Below are 26,480 nucleotides of genomic sequence, written 5' to 3' on the forward strand. Positions count from 1 at the left end.
GTGAGTCCATAAAAAAACAAATCACCAAAATTGTGTTCTTATCTTCCTTTTCTGAAAAAAGAGAAATCCTACTTTCTAATCTCAAGAGGAGACTAGTGCTCACTCTTCAGCACAGTGCCTCGGTTTTATTCATTTTCTTCCCCCATAAACTTGTACAGGCTTGAGCATGTATTGGATGCTGCATGAACTTTTGCTAAATGAATTAAAAATATGACATATAGAAGAGTTCATATTATGAAGAAAAGTGTTTTAAATAAATCTATCTCTGTTTAATGAGATTTTTTTCATTCTTATTCACTGATACTCATGAAATTAAGTTGTTCAAAGTGAAAAAATGCAACCAGAAATGCAAGAAATAAAAACCAAAGAAGCCCAAAGGTAGAGAATGACACCAATTAAAAAAGAAACATTTACACATATTGAAAACAATTCGTGTTGTCAACGACAAGTAGGAACAGCGTTCCACAGCTTCCAGCAAAGTCAGTGAATTTACTGAAAGTTAATAAAGAGAGAAATAAAAAAAAAAAAACAATGTCTATAGACTTTATCAAAATGCCATTTTCTCCAATTAGGAAATCCAGGTTTTCTTATAAAAATGTACCCACGTATATAGCAAGCAAAACCTATTTTCTCAGAGTTGCTAGAATGTGTACATTTTGCATATTACACTAACATATTGTTATTAAGACCAGACAATACGTTTTCCTTAGTATGTTATTTATGACCACTCTTATTAAGATACTGCTATTTCCTGTATTTTTTATATACTATAAAAAAATAAAAGAAAATACTGAATTATTTCAGTTTGGAAATAATTTTTTTCCAGTGTACAGATACTGCCACCTGAAGCAAACTGCCTTCGCTGCTATGCTCGAAAAGATAAGTAGATGTCACCATTGTTCTTTTCTTTCCTTCTTTATTCCTTCCCTTTTCTGTTTCTTACAAAGCTCACCTTGAAGGTGGTGCCTGATTTAATGAAATTCTTTTCTAATACATTATCCAAGGCTGGATCCAGCTCCTCACGAATGTCCTCGATGAGAAGGGGTCGGCCTAAGGAAAGGCTGTCCTCCAAGTGTGTGCGGAAATATTTATGGTTCAGAGATGTCACCTAAAAAGAAAGAGTTCGTTAGTCTATAAATGTGACAATATGTGTTCCCATCCCTAAGTGAAACCAAGAAATGTGTTTGACGAGTGACTAAGAATTTTAAGGGCAATATACAAACACTTACTTGTAAAAACAAAAGTGAAAAACACAAATTAATTTTCAAAACTTGGTGAGTTATGACTTTGTTCAGGGCCTGAATGTGTAAAGGGGTCTCTCTGATTACTGAGAGGAAACTGCAGAGCTGTGCTCCGGACAGTGGAAGAGAAAGAGTCAAGGACTAATCCTTTTAAACTTACATAGCTACGATTACTCAGAGAAAGCAAAGTAAATCGCATATTCGGGTATTTGTTTATATTCTCAGGACCCTACAAGATGAATAAGTGATAATAAAGAAAGATGTCAGAAATGGTATATTGAGTCAAACCAAAGGTCCAGCCCCATAGTCTATCTCCTAGCAGCTCGGGGAAGAACATACTTTTCACAAAGTCAACCTAAAAGATGGTAAAGATAAATCAAGTTGGACGTGTGAAGACTTTATCTTTACATTTTTAAAAAAAAAGAATTCTGAATTCCTTGTGAGATCTCATTGTTAGATCAACGTCTGTTATTAGTTAAAATAGATACATGGTGCTGGTTGACCTTCGCGTGCGTCAATGGCTTTGCACTCTGACTTCTCGTAGGATCCCCGCCTCGGCCTAACTGTAAAGATTCCCAAAGGCTCAGTTCTCAGCTCTCTGTCTTCTTGTACTCTAGTCTCTGAATTCAACTATTGCCTTTATGCTATTACAGCTGCAGACCATAATTAGGAGAGTAAAATTAATACACATATAGATGAAAAAAGATGTGGAATTTTAAAAATTAAGTAAGTCTACTTTTATCTTTTTTGATTAAAAAGGAAGTAATTAAAATCTTGACATGCACAGGAAGAAAGTTTCCCTGGGTGGATAGCTTCTGTACACAAATGTTATGCTGTAAAGGCCCTACTATGAGTTGATAACGTAAATGAATCTCAACAAAGGGCTCTCACTGGCTTATTAAACAAGATGATGAAACAAGGCCCCAGGAAGACTAAATTTGCTTACATCTTGCTCTATTTCCTAAGGGATAAACTCTATTTTTGTGATTTCCTTTCCAAGTAAAGAGATAATTTTTCAATTATCAGCTCAAGATTATCTTTAGCCATCTTTAATATCTTTCATAAACCTGAAATAATATAATCTCTTAGAATTATAAATTTAGGTTTAATTCCCATGTGTTTTCTTGTATAGAAACACTACTTGATGTCCACCACCAAAGCCTGAGCCATCTGCATGAACACTCTGGCATTAAGCATTTACAAGGTGGTCAGTAAATTCCTGACAGGGAGAACTGGGAAATACATTCTCTTTCCAGAAGTCAGAGCCATAGGTCTTGGAGATGGCAGTGAAGGTGGCCTTGGCTAAGCTGCCCAGGGAGAGCACAGCCCTGGACATGTTTTGTATGTGTGTTTGTACATGTGCATATCCATTCACTGAGAAAATGATGTTTTCTGAGTAAGGAGATCACCAATCTGTTTACATCCCAGCAGTAGCTGGTTTTCAAAATAAGGAAGTGTTTTCAAAATAAGGTACACTTTCCTTACTTTCACAAGAAGGATCCTGGGACTGGGTTGCATAAGGAAGCAGATTACTGAAGGCTATCAATGAATTTAATGCTCAAATGGAGAGACAAAGCCATGGTCCCCAATGACAGTGGCATTCCCAGCCAGGTGATACAGGCACACTTTGAGCTGAGGGTGTCCAGGCAAAGTTACAAGAATAAGAAGAGCAGGGAAAAGAAGAGCCCGGGCAGTCAAGGAGGTAGAGCCACAAGTCACAGACAAAAAGGATCCAGGAAGTGACGTGTGGGGTCAAGGGTGCCCTGGTATACCACATTTATGTACTCCTGACAGCATGGCTCCTAAGAAGCTTTGTGGAATTGGACACCATTGCCCTTCACTCCGTCCCCTCCATTTACGCTCCTTGGCCCATTCCAGGTATTCTCTGGGCTTTCTTAGTAAACAGGAACTGATGTATTATGCCTGGAGTATTGATAGGAGTAGTATCTTAGGTATTGCTCCTGACCACTAGACTCTGTCCACTTGCTGGAAAAGCCCTGATCTCACAAGGAAATCTTGCAGCATTTCAACCATTAAGTATGATGTGTGCTCTAGGCTTTTTGTTAAAAGTTTTTATCTAAAAAAAAAAAAAAAAATCCGTCCTATTCTTAGTTTGTTGAAAGTTTTGTCACAAATAGGCATTGAATTTTACCATGTGCTTTTTCTGTATTTCTTAAGATGACCACATAATTTTCCAGGATTTTTTTCCTGTAATCATGACATAATTTGATTCATTCACTTAGATTCAGAAATATCAGAATTCCTACTCATAAGGAACCGTGAGGAAAATGTAAAGATGGGCCAGGCACAGTGGCTCACACCTACGATCCCAGCACCAGGGGAGGCAGAGACAGGACGGGAGTTTGAGACCAATTTGGGCAACATAGCTATAGCTATGAAAAATAGAAAAATTAGCCAGACATGGTGGTGCACACCTGTAGTCCCAGCTACAGGAGGCTGAGCCAAGGAGGATCACTTGAGTGCCAGAGTTGAAAGCTACCATGAGATAAGGTTGTACCACTGCACTCCAGCCTGGGCAACAGAGCAAGACTTCATCTCTTAAAAGATTAATTAATATTTTTTTTAAAAAGAAAAGGTAACTATGGGTAAAGCCATAAACCTGGCTAACAAGAAATTTATAGTGCAGTAGAGATAAATGCTGACTATACAAAGAAAAACAATTCGAGACAGACTCGAAGTCCACAGCAGAAGCACAAACAACCCCCCCCGGGAGGATTCAGGACAGGCCGTGCTAAGCCAGGAACAGAGAAGAGAACTAAGGAAGGTATACTGTTGGTTGTGAACTTCCAAGAATATTTAAGATTTTTACCTGAGATAGAAGTGGAGTGGCCAGTAGGGTGAAGAGAGGCATTTTGGTTAGTAGAAATAATATAAGCAAAAAGATGAAGGCAGGAGACTTAGAACTGGGAGTGGTGACTGGGAGACACTGAATTAAACAGCTATCGTAATGAGATTCTCCAGGGAGTCAGAAACATTAGACTCCTGCCCCTGTCTGTCTCTGCCTGAAAATCAATCCCTTATTTGACTCTGTATACTGTGTAATGCATTCTACAACATTCTATTCTTGCCGCTTTTCTATAAGCTCAAATGCAAGGCCCAGAGCAAAAGCCACATTCGACATTGACAAAAGCAGTCAAGCCAAGGAACTGAATAGAGAGCGGGAGAGAGAGATGGAGAGGGAATGCAAAAGAGAAAAATAATCAGAGCTGGCACCCCAAATCGCTGTGAAAAGTGTAAATGAGCAAACATTTATCATAGAGAATAACTTTACAACTGGCAGATTCAATTGGAATTTTAAAAATTCTTCATGATTTCAAGATTACTATCCCACACACCTAATGCTACAGACCTGCAAATCATTTTCTTTTTCCTTTGATTTGATCCAAGTCTTGCCTTGAGTCTGTGGGTCTATGAGGAGTGGGTACCTGGTGGCCTTTGTCACAATAATGCCATTCTGAATTGAGAGATCATCTCCTGGCAATCCCTGCAGACCCCACTCACCAATCTGAACAACAGAAATGGATATGACCGTTCAAAAGACACCAAGAATGCTTTCATTAGTAATTAAAAGTTCCACAATATAAAATAATTAAAATTTTAGACATTTTTTTTCCTTTGAGACTATGCAACTGGTACTTAGGAAAAAAAGCAAACTTGTAATGTGGATCATATAACATTAACTTTATAAATCAAATTTTTAATCTAATTAATTCTTTCTTTAATGACTCCCAATTAGGTTTATTCCTTTATTAATGTTCATGCTTAGGGAAAATACAAATTGATTGTACATTAAAGCTGATTTGGGGTTACCAGAGATAATGAACATTATGAGATGCCAGAGAAAAAGGTACGCCCCAAGGGAAAAGACCCTGCTAACGTCCCTCTCCGGACCTTACCATGGGGTATGGGTGATTGTACAGCTGGAGAGAAACTAGATGAGCTAAGATATTGTATTGGCAAGAGCTCATCAATTACATTTTTGTGAATATTTCTCTCTCCATTTTTAGAGGGATTGACTGCCTCCCTCCTTGTGGTCAGTAAAATCATTGGAGCTCCACTGAGCCAATCAGCCTCCACCTTTGTTAAATGATTCTAAGACTCCAAAGGCCATAATTAATAAAGAATATCCTGGCCCACTTCAGCTCGCCAGGGCTCAATACATCTTCAACACATAATTTATTCCCTGTAAGGGCAAGTTCAATGTTGTTTGAATTGGAAACGATTATTTTTTAACTTTTAAATACAGATAACATGAAATTAATAGCCTAGCATCCCCTAAGGAAACAGCCACTGGAAAGCAGATTTGCAAATCAAAAAAGCAACTCATGAATACAAATTGCCTGGGAAGTATTTATTACCACAGGAGCTCAGCAAGATATGCTGAAAATTGACAGTGGCAGCAAATCCCAGCAAGGACAGTTAATACAGCGGGTCATGCCTTTACTCAGTGATACCAGGACCCGCTATCACCCGTTATGCTATTGGACGCTAAAGACCAGGGTGAATGATAAAAACAAGGTTAATACCAGTGCTTGTAGCTTAGATAATGTCTACATTTGCCTAAAATGTTTGAAAGAGAGTGACTTAATAAGAGTGGTGTAAATAATGGAGAGTTATAAGAAGCACTCAGTATTAGCAAGTCTATAATTCACGAATGGTCTTGTAGTTCACAGCACTGCAATTGATTTTAATTTGGAAGAATGATTTCTTAAAAATGCAAAGGAACTTTTATAACACAAGGAAAGTTCTTTTTTACTATCTCTTAAGCACTTTCAGAACAATCTTTTCAACTACATGAAAATAAGAAAAAGTTAGGTACATACATACTTTGATTTCTTGCTAAGAAATAAAATGAGATGGAAATTCAAATAATATTGGAAAAGTAAACTTACAGTTGGGGGATCCACCAACATTGAAATAAGGTTCAGGTTTTCAGTGAAAGGAATTTTCCGTCCTCTCATTTCTAACTCCCATTGTTCTTTAAGCAAATAGTTCCTAAATATCTGATTGAAAGGACCAAGGTAGGAAAGGAATCCTGTGCACAGCAGAATATCACCCACAAGTCTGTTAAGAAAAAACACAAAGTGAGTTACCTGACATTTTAGCTGGTTCCATTAAGTTGTCTGAAAGGTCACAGGGCATTTTGTTTTATCACCAGGTGAAATCCTTCTTCACCCCTGCTCACCACTGGGTAGTCATGCATGGAAAAACCATGGTAAGAGGAGCCTCCAAAGGAGAATGGTCACCATTTGGGTGGGCCAGGGAGCAAGAAAGAAGCCTCCCTCCCTCCCTCCTGAAGCCTACAGGCCCAGAGCCCTGGCACCTCAGGAAATACCTTCTTCCCACCCCAGGCCATGGTCCTGTTCAGATTTCAGTCTTTTTGTGTGTGTGTGTGGGGGGTCATTTTCCTGCTCCTCTCTCTTTCCTCTCCCTTTAAGTTTCCTGAAGACACTGACAGACACCAATACAAGATTTAAAACAAACCAGTAATCTGCACCTTCAAAACCACTGAGGTGACGAGCAGAGAGTCAGAGTGAGTGTCTAGATTAGATTAGATTATTATTATCAGAAACACTCTTATACTAAAACCTACAGTTTCAGTGTGAACCATATTTACCGTGTTTTACAACGTTGTCCTCACTCTGTATAGTATTTTACTGAGCGTGGGCGACTTAAATGGTAAACACTTTCTTAGGTGATGGGATTCGAAGACGGGCGTGTGAAAATAAAGGAGAAAAGTATTCACCACGGAAATGGATTTTATGCTCTCTAATGCCACAAGGAAGGACAGTGATCATAACACAGACCCACATTCATACCTATTAATCTGAGCTTTGAACTCTTTACTTTGCTGGGTCCATCGGACTTTCTCTCCGCTCAGCCCATCGATGAGAGCAGAAGCCGCCTGCATCTTCTTCCGGCACATATCAGCATCGTTAAGCAAATCCTGCACTCATAATGGGAGAATGTCTCAAAGAACTTTTTTAAGTGCTTAATCAAACATCCTTTATATTCACACTCGAAAATACATGGAAGAATTTCTTAATTTGCAAAATAAATATAAAATAAGAATACGGTGTAAGTAAAACCTTATATATCGAACTCTGGTCTCTCATTCACAATATAGTGATTTTACCTTACAAAATTTCAAGGGAAGCAATTTTTGTAAGAGAAGATCCAAATTACATAAATTAAAATAGTAGTTCTATTAAATATTTTCAAAACAGGATCAAATCAATAAAATATAATATTTTAATGTCTTAGATTTAATAATAATCCTGAGTTATTTGCCGTTTACAAGCTATTTTCTCTGGAAAAAATTCCACTCAACAATAGTGTGCTGAGCCAGCTTGAACCAGCTCATAGAGCCAGTTGTTAAGAATATTTGCAAGCTGGTGTGAAACACAACCTTTGTCAAAAATTGAATTATAGTCGAACCCCTGTAAGTTGACCACCCAAGGTACTGTAGTGAACTGGTCAACATACAGAGGTGGTCAACATAAGGAACTAGGCCTGCTATACTAATATGTACATGTGGTATATGTCTAAAAATGAAAATCAAGTCAACTTAAGGAGGTGGTCCATATAGGAGATAATGTATATAAATGTACAACTAAACAAATTGTATTAAAGGCAAATGATAAACATCTATAAATTCCTGATTATTTATATGTAATTATTATCCATGCTCAGGACGTGAAGTCTACTCTGTTTGCATGGTGGAAACAATATGCGATAGTGTGCTGCTGTGCATCTTTTTCCAAGTATGTGCTCAGTGATGTTACATTGGTAGTTTAAAGTTGGTAGCAGTGGAAATACTTATACCACAAAAGTCAACATATATCACAAATCAGGGTCTTCCTCTCATTCTCCCCCTGCCCACCCCCCTCTACAAGTAGATTGTTGAACATTTACCAGGCCACCATGGCTTATAACCTACCCCAAGAGGTCATATTAGGATCCCCATTTAGCATATTAAGCCGGGTCAATTACTCAAAAATGCACAATGAGTAAGTGCCTGAGTTGGATCTCGAACCCACTTTTCTAACTCCAAAATCAATACTCTTTGTATGACATCACAGCTTACTCTCACAGATACCTGATTAGTAAAAACACTAAAAACAATCTTGAATGCAAAAGATCCAAAATAGGTAGACACAGCCAGTGAATAAGGACATTCTGATGAATATTCATCACAGATATTTGTCTGTCTCTGAATACAACATATCCTTGTGTAAAGCTTCAGTACATCGTTTTGGTAATGGTAATTTTGTATATTAACTCTCACCATTTTCTCATTCATCGCTGCATCAAATTTTGCTTGTACTTTATCCAGCTCAGCTTGTTTTTCATCCAGCAGTGCCTGAGCCTTCCCCAACTCTGCATTAGCCACGGATAAGCGGCCTTCCTGCTTGGCCAGGTTAGCCTTCAGAGGAGGAAGAGGTGGTGAGTGTAATGGACCAGCTCCACCACACCGTGAGTGTCTACACAAGTTACATGATGTCTACACTCAATGGTACTACAGAGGCCATCTGTTTCAGTGTTTTCAGGGATGCAGAAGGTCTTGGGGATATGTCATTACTTTTTTTTCCGTATAATTACTACTGTTCAATATAGGAAACGTGGAAACATGGAAAATGCAGCTACATGTAGGAAGGAGACCAAAACTTGCCCACTCAGAGATAACCTGAGAATATTGTGTTAAGTTGCCAATTGGCATTTCTATTTTCTCATGGGATGCAGTGCTTGGATAATCATTTTCCCTTGTCCTTAAGCATTTTTTTCAGGAACATTAGTTATACAGCTGCATGATATTCCATAATTTGAATGTATTGTAATTCATTTAACCTTGTTCTTATTTTTATACATTTTTCTCCCCACCATTTTTAATTATTATAAATAATGTTTATGGTAAATACCACTGGATATATAAACATTCGTTATTGTTTCTTTGGCAAAGATTCTTTGAAGTGAAATTACTGGGACAGTAGGCTTACATATTTTTCTAAGTTCTCCAATATGGTAATTATGTCTCTTGTAAATTAAAAAATGATTAATTAGGGCGGCGCCTGTAGCTCAGTCGGTAAAGCGCCGGCCCCATATACCGAGGGTGGCGGGTTCAACCCCGGCCCCGGCCAAACTGCAACCAAAAAATAGCCGGGCGTTGTGGCGGGCGCCTGTAGTCCCAGCTACTCGGGAGGCTGAGGCAAGAGAATCGCTTAAGCCCAGGAGTTGGAGGTTGCTGTGAGCTGTGTGAAGCCACGGCACTCTACCGAGGGCCATAAAGTGAGACTCTGTCTCTACAAAAAAAAAAAAAATTATTAATTAGCAAAGTAATCCAGGCCCAGAGCTTTCTGGGGTAGAAGTTCTTTGGTACCTTTCTTTTCTTCTCAATATTTACTTAAATTTAGTCCTTTTTCCCCAGAAAAATTTCATTTCATTTAAATTTTTTTAACCTATTTACAGATAGCTATGTAAACTTTTCTTTTTAATTATTTAAATCAACAAATCTATGATTATGTGGCTTTACCTCCCTATTCTCATTTGGTTTTGTGCATTTTTGTTCTTGATTAGATTTTCCAAAAAATGTGTCTCCTGCAGCTTAGTTTCCAAAGCACCAGATTTACCTGTTAATTCTGCTGCTTTTCTCTCCTGTAAGTGTTCATGTTATTTTTGTTAGCTTTGTTCTGCTTCCCATACATTTTGTTTCAACGCGTGTGTATATACTTTAACTCATAAGTGGAATGTTTAGTTTCTTTGATGCATTTAAGATCTAAGAATGTATCGTTTTGGCCACATTACAAAAGCTTTAGTAATTAGCTTATTTTCATCATTTCCTAAATAGAAGCAACTGGCTTTTTTTTTGCAGTTTTTGGCCGGGGCTGAGTTTGAACCTGCCACCTCCGGCATATGGGACCAGCGCCCTACCCCTTTGAGCCACAGGCACCACCCACAACTAGCTTTTTTAAAATGTAAACTTTCTACTTTTATTACTTATAATCAGAGAATGAAGCCCCAGGAATTTTTCCTTTTGGAAACTTAATCAAGCTCCTCTTTTAGCCCCGAATAGAACAAATTTTGTCAATGTTTCTTAAACTCTAGAAATAATTTCACACTCTTTGTTTATAGTGAAGAAAGTCCATCTTTTTCTAAATCTGTGCTCAGTGATGTTTAAAGTTGGTAGTAGTGGAAATATTTATACTGCAGAATTCAGCTACTCAACCTGAAAAATGATATTGTATACAATTTCTATATAATTATTAATTTATGCCTACGCAGGACTGACTTCATAATTTGCAGGTCCCTGTGCAAAACTAAAATATGGGGGCCCTTGCTAAAAAATTATTAAGAATTTCAAGAGGGCAAGAACCAAGTGTAAACTCAATGTTGGTCCTTCTTCTTTTTTTTTTCTTTTTTTAATTAAGTAACTCAGATATTTTATTTGGTACCCTTTTTTTTTTTAATTATTATTGTTGGGGATTCACGGAGGGTACAGAGAACAAGGCTGCACTGATTGCATTTGTTAGGTAAAGACCCGGTCACCGCTGCAGTGCTGGCCCTTCTAACCACGGGCGCCTCGGGCACATACCTGTGAAGCTGGCACCGTGTCTGCTGTCTGCCAGAGTTGTCATAGGTGGTATGCTATTTGTTAATTTCCACTTAAAATACTAATATGTTTTTCTTTATATCATTTAATATTATTTTATTTATTTTATAAAGCATTATTATAATTGTCTTCACTGCGAAGCATCATCTTTATCAATAAAAAATAGCTTTGCCCCCAGGTGCTTTTTTCCCCTTGAATTCTATACATTTATAGTAACATTTTCCCTTGGTATGCTTCTGTTTGGGTGTATCTGCTGCATTGTCCTATCATTTTTCTTTGTTAAAACTTTTCTACTCTAAATTTATTTTCTATTTTTCTCAAAGTTACCTACGCATAGAGTTTAAAGAGGCAGCGAATTCTACGAGGCTTCTGATGAAAAATGGTTACCCCTGCCCACTAACTCATCATTTTCTACTCCACAGAGGAAACACGACACTTTTAGCTTGGGGCAGGGTTGCAATGGGGCCGTGGGAGTAGTTTGTATCTGGGCGGGACATTTCCTGAACTCTTACACTCCTACGGATGCCCTTCTATGCCCTCAGATATGAAGGACAATCTGGCTGAATACAGATGGGGTGTCTGAGGGTGTGTGTGTACCACACAATACTTAAGTGGCATCTTTAAAAATGTCTTTTTGTTCCCTCATACATGAAGGTCAGTTTACCCATTCTTGTGTCCTTGAACCACACAATTTTCTCCTCAAAATTCCCCACATGTTTTTCCACTATCTTCTAAAATTTAGTGTTGTGGGAAGCCTGCAACACCCTGATTTCTCTTCTCTTATAAGCAACCATTTCAATTTCGTTTGTTTGTTTACATTGCATATAACATTCTCTTTTTGTCTTTGACATTTAGAACATTTGTAGGTGTTGATCCTCATTTTTATTTAAGTTTAGCTTAGAATATAGGAATCAATTTCCAAACTGTAAAGAAATGGAAAGTTTTCTTTTATAATAACTTTATTATTATTCCCAATAAATTCACTTCGTGTTTAAGAAGTTGGTTTCAGTTTCTTGTCATACTGTGGGGAAAGGAGTAATAGATCTAAAAAGAATGAGAAACTGTGAGAGGACACAGAGGAAAGATGTGGGGAAGGGCTATCTAGCTTTATTAGTCTAAATCATGCTTTGTCTCTTAATAGCAGTAATATGGATGATTGATTTTATTAAATACTGATTTACCGGGAAAAGGAGGGAAACTCTTTACCTTTAGAGGCAACACTTCCTTATTTATGCCATAAAATGTTGCCATAGCAAGCGTCCAAGAAAGCAGACCAGCCACATTTCCACAGACCTTTTTGGCACTTTCAAAAGAATAGTCATCCATGTTAAAATACGGCTGTAATAACTCAACAGTCTCTTCATTTATAGTGTCCTTGGGGAACTGCTGAAGGCTCCACAGGAATCCTGTTGCACTCATCAACTGAAAAATAGTAATATAACCCCTAAATTCTGGGCCAAAAGAGATAATTTCTTTCTGAGTTAGTATGTACCTCTAAATTGGATTTTTTCAAAGTAACAGCTGATTTGCTCCAAATATACAAATCAAGACTACTGGCAGCAGTGAACCTAAATCTGTAAATGGCAAAGTGTCTTTCAGGTACCACAGCGAAAAAGTAACAAAGAAAAGCTATGTAAGTTTCCTGTCTTGTACATGCATCTGAACGCCACCAACCCCACGGCCCCTTTTAAAGACTGGACTGAAAGGCTAACAAAGCTGTGCCAACACTGGCCACTGGTTCTGGACAAATTGCATAAAAAGAAGGCATTCAGCTTTAAAATCTATCCCTACTTACATTTTGGGTGATATAGTTTCAGATAGACTCATCAATACACAATTGTCTGCCAGTTTGGTCTACATTGAGTGTCCTGGGCTGGGGACACCTGATGCACCTCATTAGACTTATAAAGACAGATTTTACTTACCTTTAATGACTCTCCCCATGACGGCTTACAGCATGGTTTCTCTGGATCCATAGTAACAGGGTCAATTTTCTTTTGAAAGAGTAGCAAAACACAATCCATGATTCTCATAATAAGATGCGGGGGTTTTGCAAGCTTTCTGACCGTGGCAATATCATTTGGTTTGATAGTCTGCGTTGGGATTAGGAATCAATACATTTTTTATTGAGTAGTATTAATAGTTATATAAAAACCTAATACTTTTAGATAATTAAGGTAGAAAGCTTGAAAACATATTTTTCTCTCCAGTTCCTGACATTATCCCCTCAAGGGTAGGAACTTTGAGATTTTTGCACAGCTATTCTTTTATTGTTATTTGGGTTTTGTTTGTTTTTATTTTCATGTTGCCCCAAATTAAATGGTTTAAAATGTCACTGCCATCCACTTCCCACAAGCCCAGACCTCTATTAACAAAACCCATTATTATGTAACATTTTGTTTGTTAACTTGCAACTACATAAAGCACTGAGTCTGTATTACACATGGATATTAAGAGAGCAGATAGAGCCTGAACATCAGAAACTTCACCTTCAGTCTTCTCTTGAGGGCTGCACTGTCTATGGAAGGGAAGGAATTAAGAGATAAAAGAAGTTATCGTAACTTCTTTGTGTTATTGTGATTCATGAAAATATTTTTTAAAAGTTACAACCTGTGAATTGGGTGTGGACCAAGACATTGCCTGAGGGTCCAGGCAAGAAGGACTGCGGACCACGTGATCAATAAAATGTCCTAAGATTTCTTTGGTTCAGTGATCTCGGCCTATTGTATGTCACTGTGGAACCTATAAACCAAGCGGAGATGGAGAATGTGTCCTGGTCACTGTGAAAAATTCATTAAATGACTACCACAGACTTATTCATTTAACAACTGCGGGCATTCCCCCATATAAAACGAAACAAACAAACAAAAACAGGCTCATCCTCATACTTCCTGAGGAAAGCAGAGAAAACACAATCACCCTACCCAAGGATTTCTGCCATGATAGAGGCATGTGAGTGATAGGAAAACAAAGGCGCATCCAGAAGAAATGAAAGGTTTCAGGAAGGAGTGAGGCCTGAGCCAAGATTTGAAGAACGACTCATATTAGGCAATGAATTGTAGGTTCCAAGCAGAGAGAGAAGCACATTTAAAGGTGAAAGACCACAGTTCTTAAAAGAAGATGATCTCCTTTCACACGTGTTTCTGTAAGACTGGATCATACCGTGTTTAAGGACAGAATGACAAAAGATAAAGTTTAAAACAGGAGCAGGTTATCAGCGGGAGCAGCAGAAACACTAATATTCAGCAATTTCTATGTGCCCAGTAAATTGTGTTAATTACTTGTAATGATTACATTCATCCTTTAAGGATCAAGGAGAAATTATAATCCCCATGGAGACTCAAGAAAGTTAAGTAAATTTACTCTCGATCATACACATATGTGTGTGTATACAGTATGAAAATATATACATAGGTATGAAAGGGTAGTCATGAGAGGCAAATACAGACAGATGTACCTGCCTCCAAAGCTGTGCCCCTCTGGCCTCATGGCTGTGGATGCCTATGTTGGGATTTTATCCTAAGAGCAGAGGGAACCGCAAGAAGATTCTAAAAGGGGTCATGACATAATCTAGAGGAGATTCTGGAAGAACTAAGGAGGTTCTCTATGTAATCTGAATTCCTCAGGGATTAGGCCACTAATCACCATTGCAATATATTTCAGTTCTCAGGAAGGCTGATTATGAAATAAAAACAGTGTGATATAAGAGTAAGGACTTAAAAAATAGAACTTAGAAAACAGGAAACATTTGTTTCTAGACTCAGAGATCACATTGAGAGCACAATTCAATTTCCTGATGACAAAATTCCACTGTTAATTTCCCTGCAATGAAACCTGCCACCTGCGAGGACTGGTGCTGGGAGGGATAACAATACACTGCTCACGTTCAGGGCTGCCTCTGCTTCTTCCAGGGCAGGCTTAGCCGCCTCAAGTTTGGACTCAGCTTTTACTTTTTCATTGTCAATTTCATCCACAATTTTTTGGGCTTTGTCTTTTACCTCCTGCACTTCATTTTTTATTTTGGCTGAAGCCTGAGCACTCACTGTGACTTCTGCTAATACCTGTTAAATTAAGGAAACACATGAAAAGCAAAGAGAAACCTTTCAAGCAAAATTTGAGTAGTCAGAGAATATTTATTCAATATAATAAAAACATGACTAAGAGCAAATTTACTCCATGTCTAAGTTGTCTGTAATTTCAGGTATATTAAAGTAATTCTTCTGAGCAGTTCCTTTCAATATCCCATTTTCTAAGTTTTCCTTAGGCTTAGAAATAAGCACTCCAAGCTTTCAAAAAATGGTGTTTCCACTCTATGAATTCTAGAAACTTAAAATAATTCAAGTAAGTATAATGGAATAAGGGCAGAAGCCAAAATAAAAGCCTCATGTAGTAACAATAAAAGTAGCCAATATTTACTGAGTGCTTATTACCAGGTACCAGGACCATGCGTAAGGGCTTTCCCTGTTATCTCACTCACTCCAGTAACTGGGTGAAGGTCAAGAATTAACTGGATATTCTTAACTGACTCTTGGTGTGGATATGAGAGCTGCACACCTGCATCCCTATAACCTTGAGTAAAGTATCTTCTTCTTTTTCTCTCCTAGACACACACTGTAGATGAGATATGGGCCATTCTAGAAACCTAGAGCTTACAGGGTCCTTAGAGAGAAGACCAAATAAAACTCACAGAAATTTCATAAACAGATGAAAGAGAACAAGATACAGCAAGAGAAGAAAGAATAATCTAAGACCAAGTAACAGACCTAATAGCTTAGATATGTCTCGGTATAAGTTAAACAAAAATATATAATGGTCTTCTTGAACATCATTATCTTACCAGAAATTATCTATTGGTTTATACCCTGCTTATTTTTAAACAGCATTTTAAAATAATGCTTTCTTAATTATGGAAACATATTCCTTATCAGTAGTGATAAAAGAAACGCAAACTCACTTCATCTGCTTTTACAGAAGCCACTGCCAATTCCTTCTCTTTGACTGCCAGATCTTGAGAGAGTTTAGCAACGGATTCACTTGCCTCCATAAGCTTATCAAGACCTGTAGAAATACAAACGTACATATGCTTGGTGAATGTATGCGTATCCCTTCATCAAACACTCGGTATCTGCTATTTATAAGGTACTATACATGTAATCTAACCAATATACTTACTTATAGACAAAAGCCTCAAAAATACACATATTTAAGAGCAGCAACTCTGACTGTATTTCTGAGTTTCAACAGGGAGCTAAAGAAAATAGCCCAGATCTAAGAATATCCTCTAGCTACATTTAAGGGAAAGTCACAATACCATATTGAATAAGATTAGGTAAGCCAGGAAACTTATTTGACGAAGTTATGCTCTTTTTGGCTTCGTAAACTGTTTGCATCTATCATTTTTTGATCAGATTGCAGCTGAGATGGCAAATGAGACTGGAAATATATTAACAGTTTTGTTGGCCTCTTTGGTATAAAAATGAAAATAACTGCTAAAATGTAACTGACTCTTTGACTTTTAGTGCTATTGAGAGAAATAACTAGTTAAATAAATTTCTCATGTTTTAATGGGGTTCTAGATCGTGGTGTGTTGGTAAATGTTTAACATCTGGGTCTCTGGGGGAAGGAGAAGCATTCGGTTGTAGATTTGCCAATTTCCATAGTGTAAATGCTCCCACCATGGGTTACTTCAAGCTACCAAGAGATTCTCAGTAGCATGCCATTGTGTGATATTCCCACCATACAGATAGAACAGAAATAACCAACCTAAGTTAGTAACAGTGAAGTAGAGTTAAAATAACTGAGAAGTGATGAATTTTGAGTGTTTATTGCCTACATTTTAAATACAATTGATTTAACTTTAGGTATATTTGACTTAATTTTTAATAAAGGCTATGTGTAAGACACAGATCATAAAACTCCTAAAAATTTAACAATTGGCTGTCAAGAGCTAGTACAAGTCAGCTTTGGCACACGACTGATTCTAGCAGCATTGCCTAGAAAAACTGTTAAGAAGGCAAGTCGTGAAAAAAACCTCTCAGGAAGGCTTCTCCCCCAGTGACCCTACCATCGCCATCACTCCACAGACCTTGAAGTGCGGTGACGTTATGACCGTGTTTTCTCTGGGTGAAATGAAAGGAACTGAGGGTGTTTGAACGATTTGGGCCACATGCTTTCTGGAAACACAATCTGTTCCAACAGACATGTTTCCTACTTACACTGCATGCTACTGCTCAGGTAAACTATCTCTTTTTATTTCCTGTTGTTTCCTTTCCCTTTATTAAATATCGAGGAAGCATTAACAAGGCAAAGTTTATACAAATCAAGGCAAGTTGTAATTGAACCAAAAATTGAAATTGTAGTCAGTTCCCAAGAGCTGCCTTCTCCTTCTCTGCAAGCAGAAACTCAGTGACTATGGTGAGTCACTGCCCAGCACAGTGGACACAGTGCTGGGAGAATGGTTCTAGAGAGAAGATGGACCACTGCTGTTCAGATTTTCTTCTTCCCAGAGTTTCTTGATGGGTGAAAAAAGCCTTAAGGACATCCCTTAAAATTATCCCATTACTAATAATATAATCAGTATTAGCTTTCAAACAAAGTCGTGAGATCACTATAAAACAAATCCCCCAAAGATCTGATTCTCCTTACCAATATTCATACGTTCAGCTTGTTCATTAATATATTTCACCTTTTCAGTATAAATATTTTTATATCCATTTATAAAAGAGAGATAAGATTTAGGAGTCACATGTGCTCTTCGGCGGTATCTGAAAACAGAACACAGAGATGGCCATTTCTACCATTCTGGTATCCTCCTGTAAAATGACACCCTTCCCAAGGTGAAACCAGGGGGATTCATCAGCAGGAAGGCAGGGCTTAAGTAGGGTTTTCCAGAGGTGAGGTGGAAAGAGCACTAATCTCTGTCTGGTGATTTTTACCCTTTATCTGAGTCTGGGCTTCTGGTTCCTCATCCGGGAAATTGAGAGCATCATGTCTGCCCTGGCCGCACTCCCAACCCCAAGTTTTGTGAAGATCAAATGAAATAGCATATGTGAATGTACTTTGTAAAGTTTAAGGTTCTGGACACATATTAGAGGTAAGCAGTTGAGTGAATGTTGCTGTGATACATTTTAATCCAACTGATATTTGTTACACACCTCTCCCCTGCTAGATACCGTCTGGCTGGGCTTACAAAATTGAAAACCAATCTCTCCCCTGATTCATCCGACTGGCCTTGAAATCAAGGCACCCACATTTGATTAAAATGTTCAAACCACTGTGGGCTTTATTATAGTAATTATATTTAATGATAGAAGTAGACAAAAGGAATAATTTTATAAAGGAGAAATTCAAATCAAAGAAGATTTCTTTACATACTATAACATTATTTTGCCTTTTACATTAATTTTCACTTTTGGAGTTCTGAAGATTTTTAACATTAAGAAATTTGTGCACAGATGTGACCATCACTAAAGTGTTATAAAAATAATTATATTCAGAATAAACTTCTACAACTTAATAAGATATGAAAAATTTGGAAAACACACAAAAATTTTGAAACAAAAAAGGAACCGGGGGCTCAGTGCTTGTAGCTTAAGCAGCTAGGGCACCAGCCACATATACTGGAGATGGCAGGTTCTAATCCAGCCCAGGCCTGCCAAACAATGACAACTACAACCAAAAAATAGCTGGGCGCTGTGGCAGGCGCCTGTAGTCTCAGCTATTTGGGAGGCTGAGGCAAGAGAATTGTTTAGGCCCAAGAGTTTGAGGTTGCTGTGAGTTGTGACACTACGGCACTCTACCCAGGGAGACAGCTTGAGACTCTGTCTCAAAAAAAAAAAAAAAGAAAGAAAGAAAAAAAGGAACAGGTTTTTGTAGCATACTAAGGTAAAAATTATGTCACAGAGGACATGAGAGGGAGGAGTTCAAGTTAAGTAGGAAGAAAATCTTCTCAGCAGTAAGAAGTAATACACACTGATTCACCAAGACAATCTGGGAGATTATCTAGAATGATTTAGGAGGGATGAGTTTGGGGATGGTTTAAAGGGTCTGCCTCCCCTTGGGGGAGGCAGGGAACTTCTGGAAAACCAATGAAAGTGTCACCCAAACTTCCCATGGAGAAAAACAGACATCACTTTTCTGGGAGTTTGTGCAGCCCCTGAAGTCCATCGACTAACCTTAAGAGAAGAGCCCACGGTTCTGGAGATCCACCTGGGCCCACATGTCAATCTTACACAGTGACTGTCATGTTTGGGGGGTGCAGGGGTTGTGCTTTTGAACTGTTGACACCAGCTTTCACATAGTCAACGTGCCATTCCTAGTGAGTGGGTTTTCTACTGCCAATTAATATTTTGTTTCATAATTGTTTGGTGTAAAAATATTGATAAGACCAAGTAATACAAATACAAAACCTAAATGTTCCCTTAACATAAAGCAATAAAGAAACTTTAAAACAATGTACTTCTTTAAGCAAAATAAATAAGGCATTTGAATGAGAAACCAATTTTGTTTTTTTTATTGTTTGGGATTCATTGAGGGTGCAAAGAGTTATGTTACACTGATCACATTTGTTAGGAAAGTCCCTCTTATAATTAGACGTCCTGCCTGCAAGAGGTGTGCCATACACCGTGACCCCCTCCAAGCCCTTCTCTCCTCCCCTGTCCCTCATTCCTCTACCCAAGGCCTTGTATTAGCTCATCTTCTGCCTCCATATTAGAATTGAGTACTTTCGAGTCTTGCTTCTCCATTCTTGTGATGCTTTGCTAAGAAGAACGTGTTCCACCTCAATCCAGGTTGATATCTCTCTTTTAATGACTGAATAGTATTCCATGGTGTACATATACCACAGCTTGTTAATCCATTCCTGGGTTGGTGGACATTTAGGCTGTTTCCACATTTTGGCGATTGTAAATTGAGCTACAATAAACAGTCTAGTACAAGTGTCCTTACGATAAAAGGATTTTTTTCCTCCTGGGTAGATGCCCAGTAATGGGATTGCAGGATCAAACGGGAAGTCTAAGTTGAGTTCTTTGAGGATTCTCCATACTTCCTTCCAAAAAGGTAGTATTAGTTTGCAGTTCCACCAGCAGTGTAAAAATGCTCCCTTCTCTCAACAAGCATGCCAGCATTTGCAGCTTTGAGACTTTGTGATGTGGGCCATTCACACTGGGGTTAAGTGATATCTCAGGGTGATTTTGATTTGCATTTCTCTGATGATTAGGGATGATCAGCAATTTTTTCATATGTCAGTCAGCCATTCATCTGTCTTCTTTAGAGAAGGTTCTATTCATGTCTCTTGCCCCGTGATATATGGGATTGTTGGCTCTTTTTTTGTTGATTAATTTGAGTTCTCTACAGATCCTAGTTATCAAGCTTTTGTCCGATTCATAATATTCAAATATCTTTTCCCATTCTGAAGCTTGTCTGTTTGCTTTGGTTATTGTCTCCTTAGCTGTACAGAAGCTTTTCAGTTTAATTGTTGTTGCAATTGCCGTGGAAGTCTTCTTCATAAAATCTTTCTCCAGGCCAATATCTTCAGGTGTTTTTCCCCACACTTTCTTCAAGGATTTTTATTGTTTCCCGTCTTAGATTTAAATCTTTTATCCATCTTGAATCCATTTTTGTAAGTGGTGAGAGGTACGGGTCCAGTTTCAGTCTTTATCCAGTTCTCCCAGCACCATTTATTGAATATGGACTTTTTTCCCCAGTGTATGCTCTTGTTTGGTTTATCAAAGATCAGGTGGCTGTAAGATGTTAGTTTCATTTCTATCTGGTTCCAAATGTCTGTCTCTATTTTGTGCCAAAACCATGCTGTTTTGATCACTATGGCCTTGTAGTATAGCCTAAAGTCTGGTAGGGTGATGCCCCAAGCTTTGTTTATATTATTAAAAATTGCCTTGGCTATATGGGTTTTTTTTTTCTGGTTCTATACAAAACAAAGAATTATTTTTTTCCAAATCTTAAAAGTATAATGTTTGTATTTTAATGGGGATTGTATTAAATCTGTAGATTGCTTCGGGAAGGGTAGACATTTTCACAATGTTGATTCTTCCCAGCCATGAACATGGTATGTTCTTCCATTTGTTAATATCTTCTGCTGTTCTTTTCTTAGGGTTTTGTCATTTTCTTTATAGAGATCCTTCACCTCTTTTGTTAGGTATGTTCCTAGGTATTTTTTTTTTTTTTAACACTACGAAGGGAATTGTTTCCTTGATTAGCTTCTCATCTTGGCTGTTATTGGCATTGGCATGTACAAAGGCTACTGACTTATGGTCAAGAATTTTACATCCTGAGACTTTACACTGTATTTTTTGATCACTTCCAGGAGTCCTGTGGTTGAGTCTTTGGGGTTCTCTAAGTATAAGATCAGAAACTAATTTTAAACAGTTTCTAAGGAATTAGTTAAGTCATTTCCAAAACAAAATTAAGCAAATGAAATAAAGCAATTCATTCAGCATCTGTTACTTTGAGGCCTGGTACTTAAGTACAGATACCAGTTAATTTTTCAATACATAATCACAAGAAAATCAAAGCAAGAAAAATCTGAATGCAAATGCCACCTGATGCTCAATCAGTATGAGGAATCTTTTACTGAATGTTCCATTTAATTCCTCTTTGGAGTGTACTTGGTGGTTCAGTAGCTATGGTGCTTACGCACTATCACTCACCTTTGGAAGTAACTTTCGCAGCTCTCTGAAACCATGTCATGAAAGAGGCCCATTGTTTCTACAACATGTCTTTTAATTTCAGAGGAGCAGACAATGTTATAGCCTGAAAGGAAATAGGAGGCTACGGCGACTAGCGCCTCCTTCGGCCAGCGACTGAACCAGTCCATTGTGCAACCTGAGATCAAGCCAGGAAACTTCAAGGAACGAGCACGGAACTTCTCACCAACCTATTGGTGGCAAAGTCAAAAAGCATTAGAGACACAAGAATTATAAGTTATCCAGAGAGGGATCTACACATTCTGAGCCAACAATGTGACATCAAAAATTTGAAACAAATAAAAGTCTTAGCTTGCAATAATACATAAATTTAGTATTCAGGTGAAGACACAAAATACATTTCACATTCTTCCCTGTCCTGGGGCTACATCTACATTATTGCAGTTGATTCTAGGAACTGCCTTTTAAGAGGAAACTGACAAACCAGAACTCTTTCAGAGAGAGAGCATCAGGGCAGTAAAAGGCCTAGACACTAGGAGAAGTGAACTGTCGCAGAAACAGATGATAAGGCTAAAAAAAAAAAAAAACAACTTAGGGAGTCTACAAAAACCTTCTCAAGTATCTGAACAGGAATTGTGTTCATTACAGAACAGAGTCAGAGGAGAAAAAGCACAGTTAGACAAAATTCAACTGATTACAAAGAAGAGTTTTCTGGCAATTAGACATCTAAAAATGAATAAGGCTGCCTGGTAAATTAATGAGACCCCACCACCAACAACAACCTGGAGCAAAGCTATCCAGAAGAAGTTTAAGCAATAATGGAAATGTTTTATGTATGTGCTTTCCAGCGTGGAAAGCATTAGAACACATAACCACCAAGCATTGGAAATGGGGTTAGCGGGACTGAAGAATTGAATTTTTATTTTTACTTAACTTTAATTAATCAATATTTAAATCACCATGTATAACAAATGGCTACTGTATTAGCACAGTGAGCTGGAGATATTCAATCTTACATCAAGGACATTCTAGTAGACTCCATGGTGTGAGTACCTTGGAGGTAATGGTGGAGCTGGATGAGATTACATCACAAAATCTCTTATGATTCAAATAATCCTTGTCTCTAGGTGATTAATGAAAAATGCAGCCAATGCAACAACTTCTAATAATATGAATATTTTAAATGATCACATTGGAAATGAGATTTTGGCCAATGGAGATTAACAACAGTAAAGTATTCATAATGTTAATTCAACATACAAATAATTTCTGAACAAGCCATCTCATCAGAGAAGGTAAACTAAATACCTTTAAATAAGTAACTCCCACTACCTGGACACAAATAAAAATAAAACTCACTGGAGAAAAGCAGAGAACAACGTGCAAGTTCTTTCTCGACCTTGAAATAAAGTACTCGTACAGATTATCAAAGGTAGGAGGATGGCGAGGCAGCTCCCTTTTCATCACTGAAATCAGGCTTTGGGTGATTTCATCCATCTCATCTCTTGCAAACAAATTGGAGATCTTTAAGGAACAGACAAGAAAGTGTTCTGATTTAAGAGTTACCCAGGGCCAATTCACTGCCAAGTCTACTCTCTGTTTTCATGTCATCTTGTTTCATGTTTTCTTCCTGCATCTCTACAGGTCAAATCCTTGGTCAGCTAGAGATGACCAAGAGTGAAACTTTCTACTGAGCATCTTAAGCAAGAGTAAATTATGTTTTCCTATATTCACACAGTTACCACCAAAAAGCTATCTCCTCCACCATTTCAGTCACCTCCTTAAAGTGTCCAGTGATGCCTTCTGTTTGACTCACAGTCTTCTCAACTCTGGCTCCAAAATACTTAAGTAGCTTGTGCACCATTAACCAGCTGTATACACCATTGTGCAGGAAAGAGTTAATACACAACAGGCCTAATCTTGCAAAGGATACGCTTGTAGAGCCGGCCCTTGACTGGCATCAAGGAACTTGGCTTTTGGAATATCTCCCCCATTACTGACCAGTTTGTTCTGCTGGGCCTACTAGGCTGTGAAACATGGTGCACACCTGCTTTCCTTGTAGGAATCAGGAACTTGGACCTTTGTGTGCCTAGCTAGTCAGAGGGTGACGACACGACCAGACCCAAAGCAAACCGCTGGACTCTGCATCTCAAACAGCTTCCTGAACAGAATACAGTGCAGAGGTCACTGCACTTCATGCAGAAGGGACCGCACACTCTGTGGCCCCTTAGTGACAGCACAGAAAGCCTGCTCGGGGATTCCTCCAGACTCCACCTGACATGTCTTTTTCTTGACTGATCCGGCCATGTATCCTTACTGGACATGAGTACAAATACAGGTTGACCATTCCTAATTCAAACTGCTTGGGACTAATAGTGTTATAGACTTTCGATTTTTTTGGATTTTGGAATATTCCCAGTATATACTTCCTGATTGAACATCCCAAATCCAAGTATCTGAAATCAAAAATGTTCAAATAAGCATTTCCTCTGAGCATCCTGTTGGTGCTCAGAAAGTTTTGCATTTTGGAGCATTTTGAACTTCAGATTTTTGGATTTGGGATGCTCCATCTGTTTATACAGAGTCCTCTGAGGCCTTCTCACAAGGTACCAAACACACAAGTGGTGTGAGCAGTGGCAGTGCAACATCCACATACACTAACAGAACTCTTTCATACCCTTGACACGTACATAGAATAGATAGATACAGATACTTTGCTTCTCCTAAAATAAATTATAAGATAGAATTGAAGAGTGGAAAAAAAAAGTAAGGATTCATATTTAAAGTAGAACAAAGGACACAAAAAATCTGGAGGTGGGTGGCATTAATTTCAATGGAACTTCAAAAAAATCTACTAAATCTCATATGCTAATCATTTCTAAAATCAAAAACCTGCTAAACAGCCTCACTTCTGAAGGGTTGCTGATTTTTCTATTCAAATATAATTTATATTTTTACAATATGAGTTTTTTTTCCTACTTTGGAGACCTACCTCCCCTGAGGACAGCAAGTTGTTAAGGTATTCCAGAAACGCCTCATCTTTTATTTCATTGTCAGTAAAGATGAAGGTGATGCCTTTTCCTTCACCACCAGCAACTTTGTATAAAGCTTTTAAATCATCTGTTAGATTAGTCACATTGTAAGACCTAAAAAGGGATGTGAAAGAAAATTGAAATATAAAGCCATAATTTATCTCAAAACACAATAACATAATAATCCAGGATAATTAAAGCATAATCTGCACCTGCTCCCATAGATAATAATAGTGCCTGCTAAACAATACAGAGATTAGAGCTAAAAAACTGTATGTTACCAGTAAAACCAACATGTTTTACTTAAATTGAGCAGTGAAAGATAGGGCATTGACTAGAAGGAAGCCACGCAGCACGGAATTTTAGTGTCTGCAATTTGCCAGGCCTCAGCAACAGAGACCACCCAAGTGATTGTGTGTGCGATATCTAAAACCAATCTGAAATTTGGTTGAGTTTCGTTTGGTGAAAAATTCACAATAAATTGTGAACAAAGTCAGTGATATGGTTTGTTACATATAGTTCATTATATGTAACAAAGTTAGTTACATGTAATGACAGTTTTCACAGCTCATTAAGTAGTTAGATACACAGAAAGCCTATGGAAAAAGACGCATTATGTCAGGTGGAAATGGTATAATTAGTTGGTTATGGATTATGAAAAGAGAAGCTCTTGGTCTTCGTTTTTCTGTTTACTCTGTTTCTTGTTAGATATGTGTGCTACCAGAGGTGATGTAACATGTAAAACTGTAAGTTAATTAAATTTAATTTAACTAATCTCTAGGTACAAGAAAAGCTGACATTTTCCGAAGTATTATATATAAATCTCACAATCGGCCAACAGCAAGGATGACAAGGAAACCCTCATTTGAAGGAGGTGCTGCAGTGTAAGTCATAGGGCAAGACCATTTTAAACCTACCCCAAATATTACTGTACTGCTCTTGCAATATATGGAGATAGTCACAACACACTCCTCTTAGGGGGCCTGACCTCTCTGGATTGGACAAGTTGTTTGAATTGCTAAGCATTGCCTAACTGGGAAGGCTAAGTCAACAGGGCTCCAGGTATCAGAGAATCAAGAATACAGAAAATGCCTAGTGCAGTGGTGCCTGGCTGTAGTCCCTGCTACTAGGGAAGCTGAGGCAAGAGGATTGCTTGAGCCCAAGAGTTCAAGGCCAGCCTGAACAACATAGAGAAATACCTTGTCTCTTAAAAAAAAAAGAACGAATGAAAGAAAGAGAAAAGAAAGAAGAAAATAAGAAAATGTAGGTAATACATCTGCCTTAATTTAAACTTTTGTCATTTCTAACTAGGATGACGGTAGCATCACCTACCCCAGCACTGCAAATTCAGACACCTCCAGCAACCAGGCAGGTGATGCCAAGGAAGTGCGGCAGTGCTGGCGGGTCTCCAGTAACCTGCAGGGCTGCACGCCTCATCTAAGGAAGCGGCTGCCGCCCAGCTCCAGCCACCAGGGACACACAGGCCCTCGGTTGGCAGAGCTCCCAATTATTTCAAGAGAAGTCAGAAAAATGTTTGTCTAAAACGTGAAACCTCCCAATTTTTAAATACTGACAACTAATTAAATTTTTAAAATTTAACTTAACTAATCTCTAGGTATATGATATTTTATCGTTTTTAAAATGCTCTTATAAATTGTATCTTATGAAATTTTTATTTTCCATTTGCATGGCAGCAGAATGGGGGTATGTGTGTGCTTATAAATTGGCAAACTGACCTAAAATTCATGGGAAATGAACAACCCAATTAGTCAAGACAATCTTGAAGAACAATAACAAACTTGAAAATCTGAAACCACCAAACATAAAAATATTACATATGTATACATATTAAAGAACTACAATAATTAAAACAGTGAGTAACGGCATAAAGATAGATAAGCAAACCAGTGGCACAGAC

The 26,480-nt window shown here is 38.0% G+C and overlaps 1 protein-coding gene across 1 annotated transcript in view; it reads right to left on the reverse strand.

Moving 5' to 3' along the window:
• Positions 1–26,480, reverse strand: part of DNAH8 (dynein axonemal heavy chain 8) — a 319,171-nt gene that overhangs the window by 88,787 nt on the left and 203,904 nt on the right. The window contains exons 64-76 of the mRNA XM_053603542.1: positions 24,523–24,676; positions 22,890–23,054; positions 21,534–21,760; positions 17,515–17,633; positions 15,824–15,927; positions 14,754–14,930; positions 12,795–12,962; positions 12,076–12,291; positions 8,551–8,688; positions 7,082–7,209; positions 6,155–6,326; positions 4,612–4,767; positions 953–1,108 (exon numbers count right to left, since the gene is read on the reverse strand). Coding sequence (XP_053459517.1) covers positions 953–1,108; positions 4,612–4,767; positions 6,155–6,326; positions 7,082–7,209; positions 8,551–8,688; positions 12,076–12,291; positions 12,795–12,962; positions 14,754–14,930; positions 15,824–15,927; positions 17,515–17,633; positions 21,534–21,760; positions 22,890–23,054; positions 24,523–24,676 — 2,080 coding nt within the window. The remainder of the gene's footprint in view (positions 1–952; positions 1,109–4,611; positions 4,768–6,154; positions 6,327–7,081; positions 7,210–8,550; positions 8,689–12,075; positions 12,292–12,794; positions 12,963–14,753; positions 14,931–15,823; positions 15,928–17,514; positions 17,634–21,533; positions 21,761–22,889; positions 23,055–24,522; positions 24,677–26,480) is intronic.

Source organism: Nycticebus coucang, chromosome 9 (genome assembly GCF_027406575.1).
Source record: "Nycticebus coucang isolate mNycCou1 chromosome 9, mNycCou1.pri, whole genome shotgun sequence".
NCBI lineage: Eukaryota > Metazoa > Chordata > Mammalia > Primates > Lorisidae > Nycticebus > Nycticebus coucang.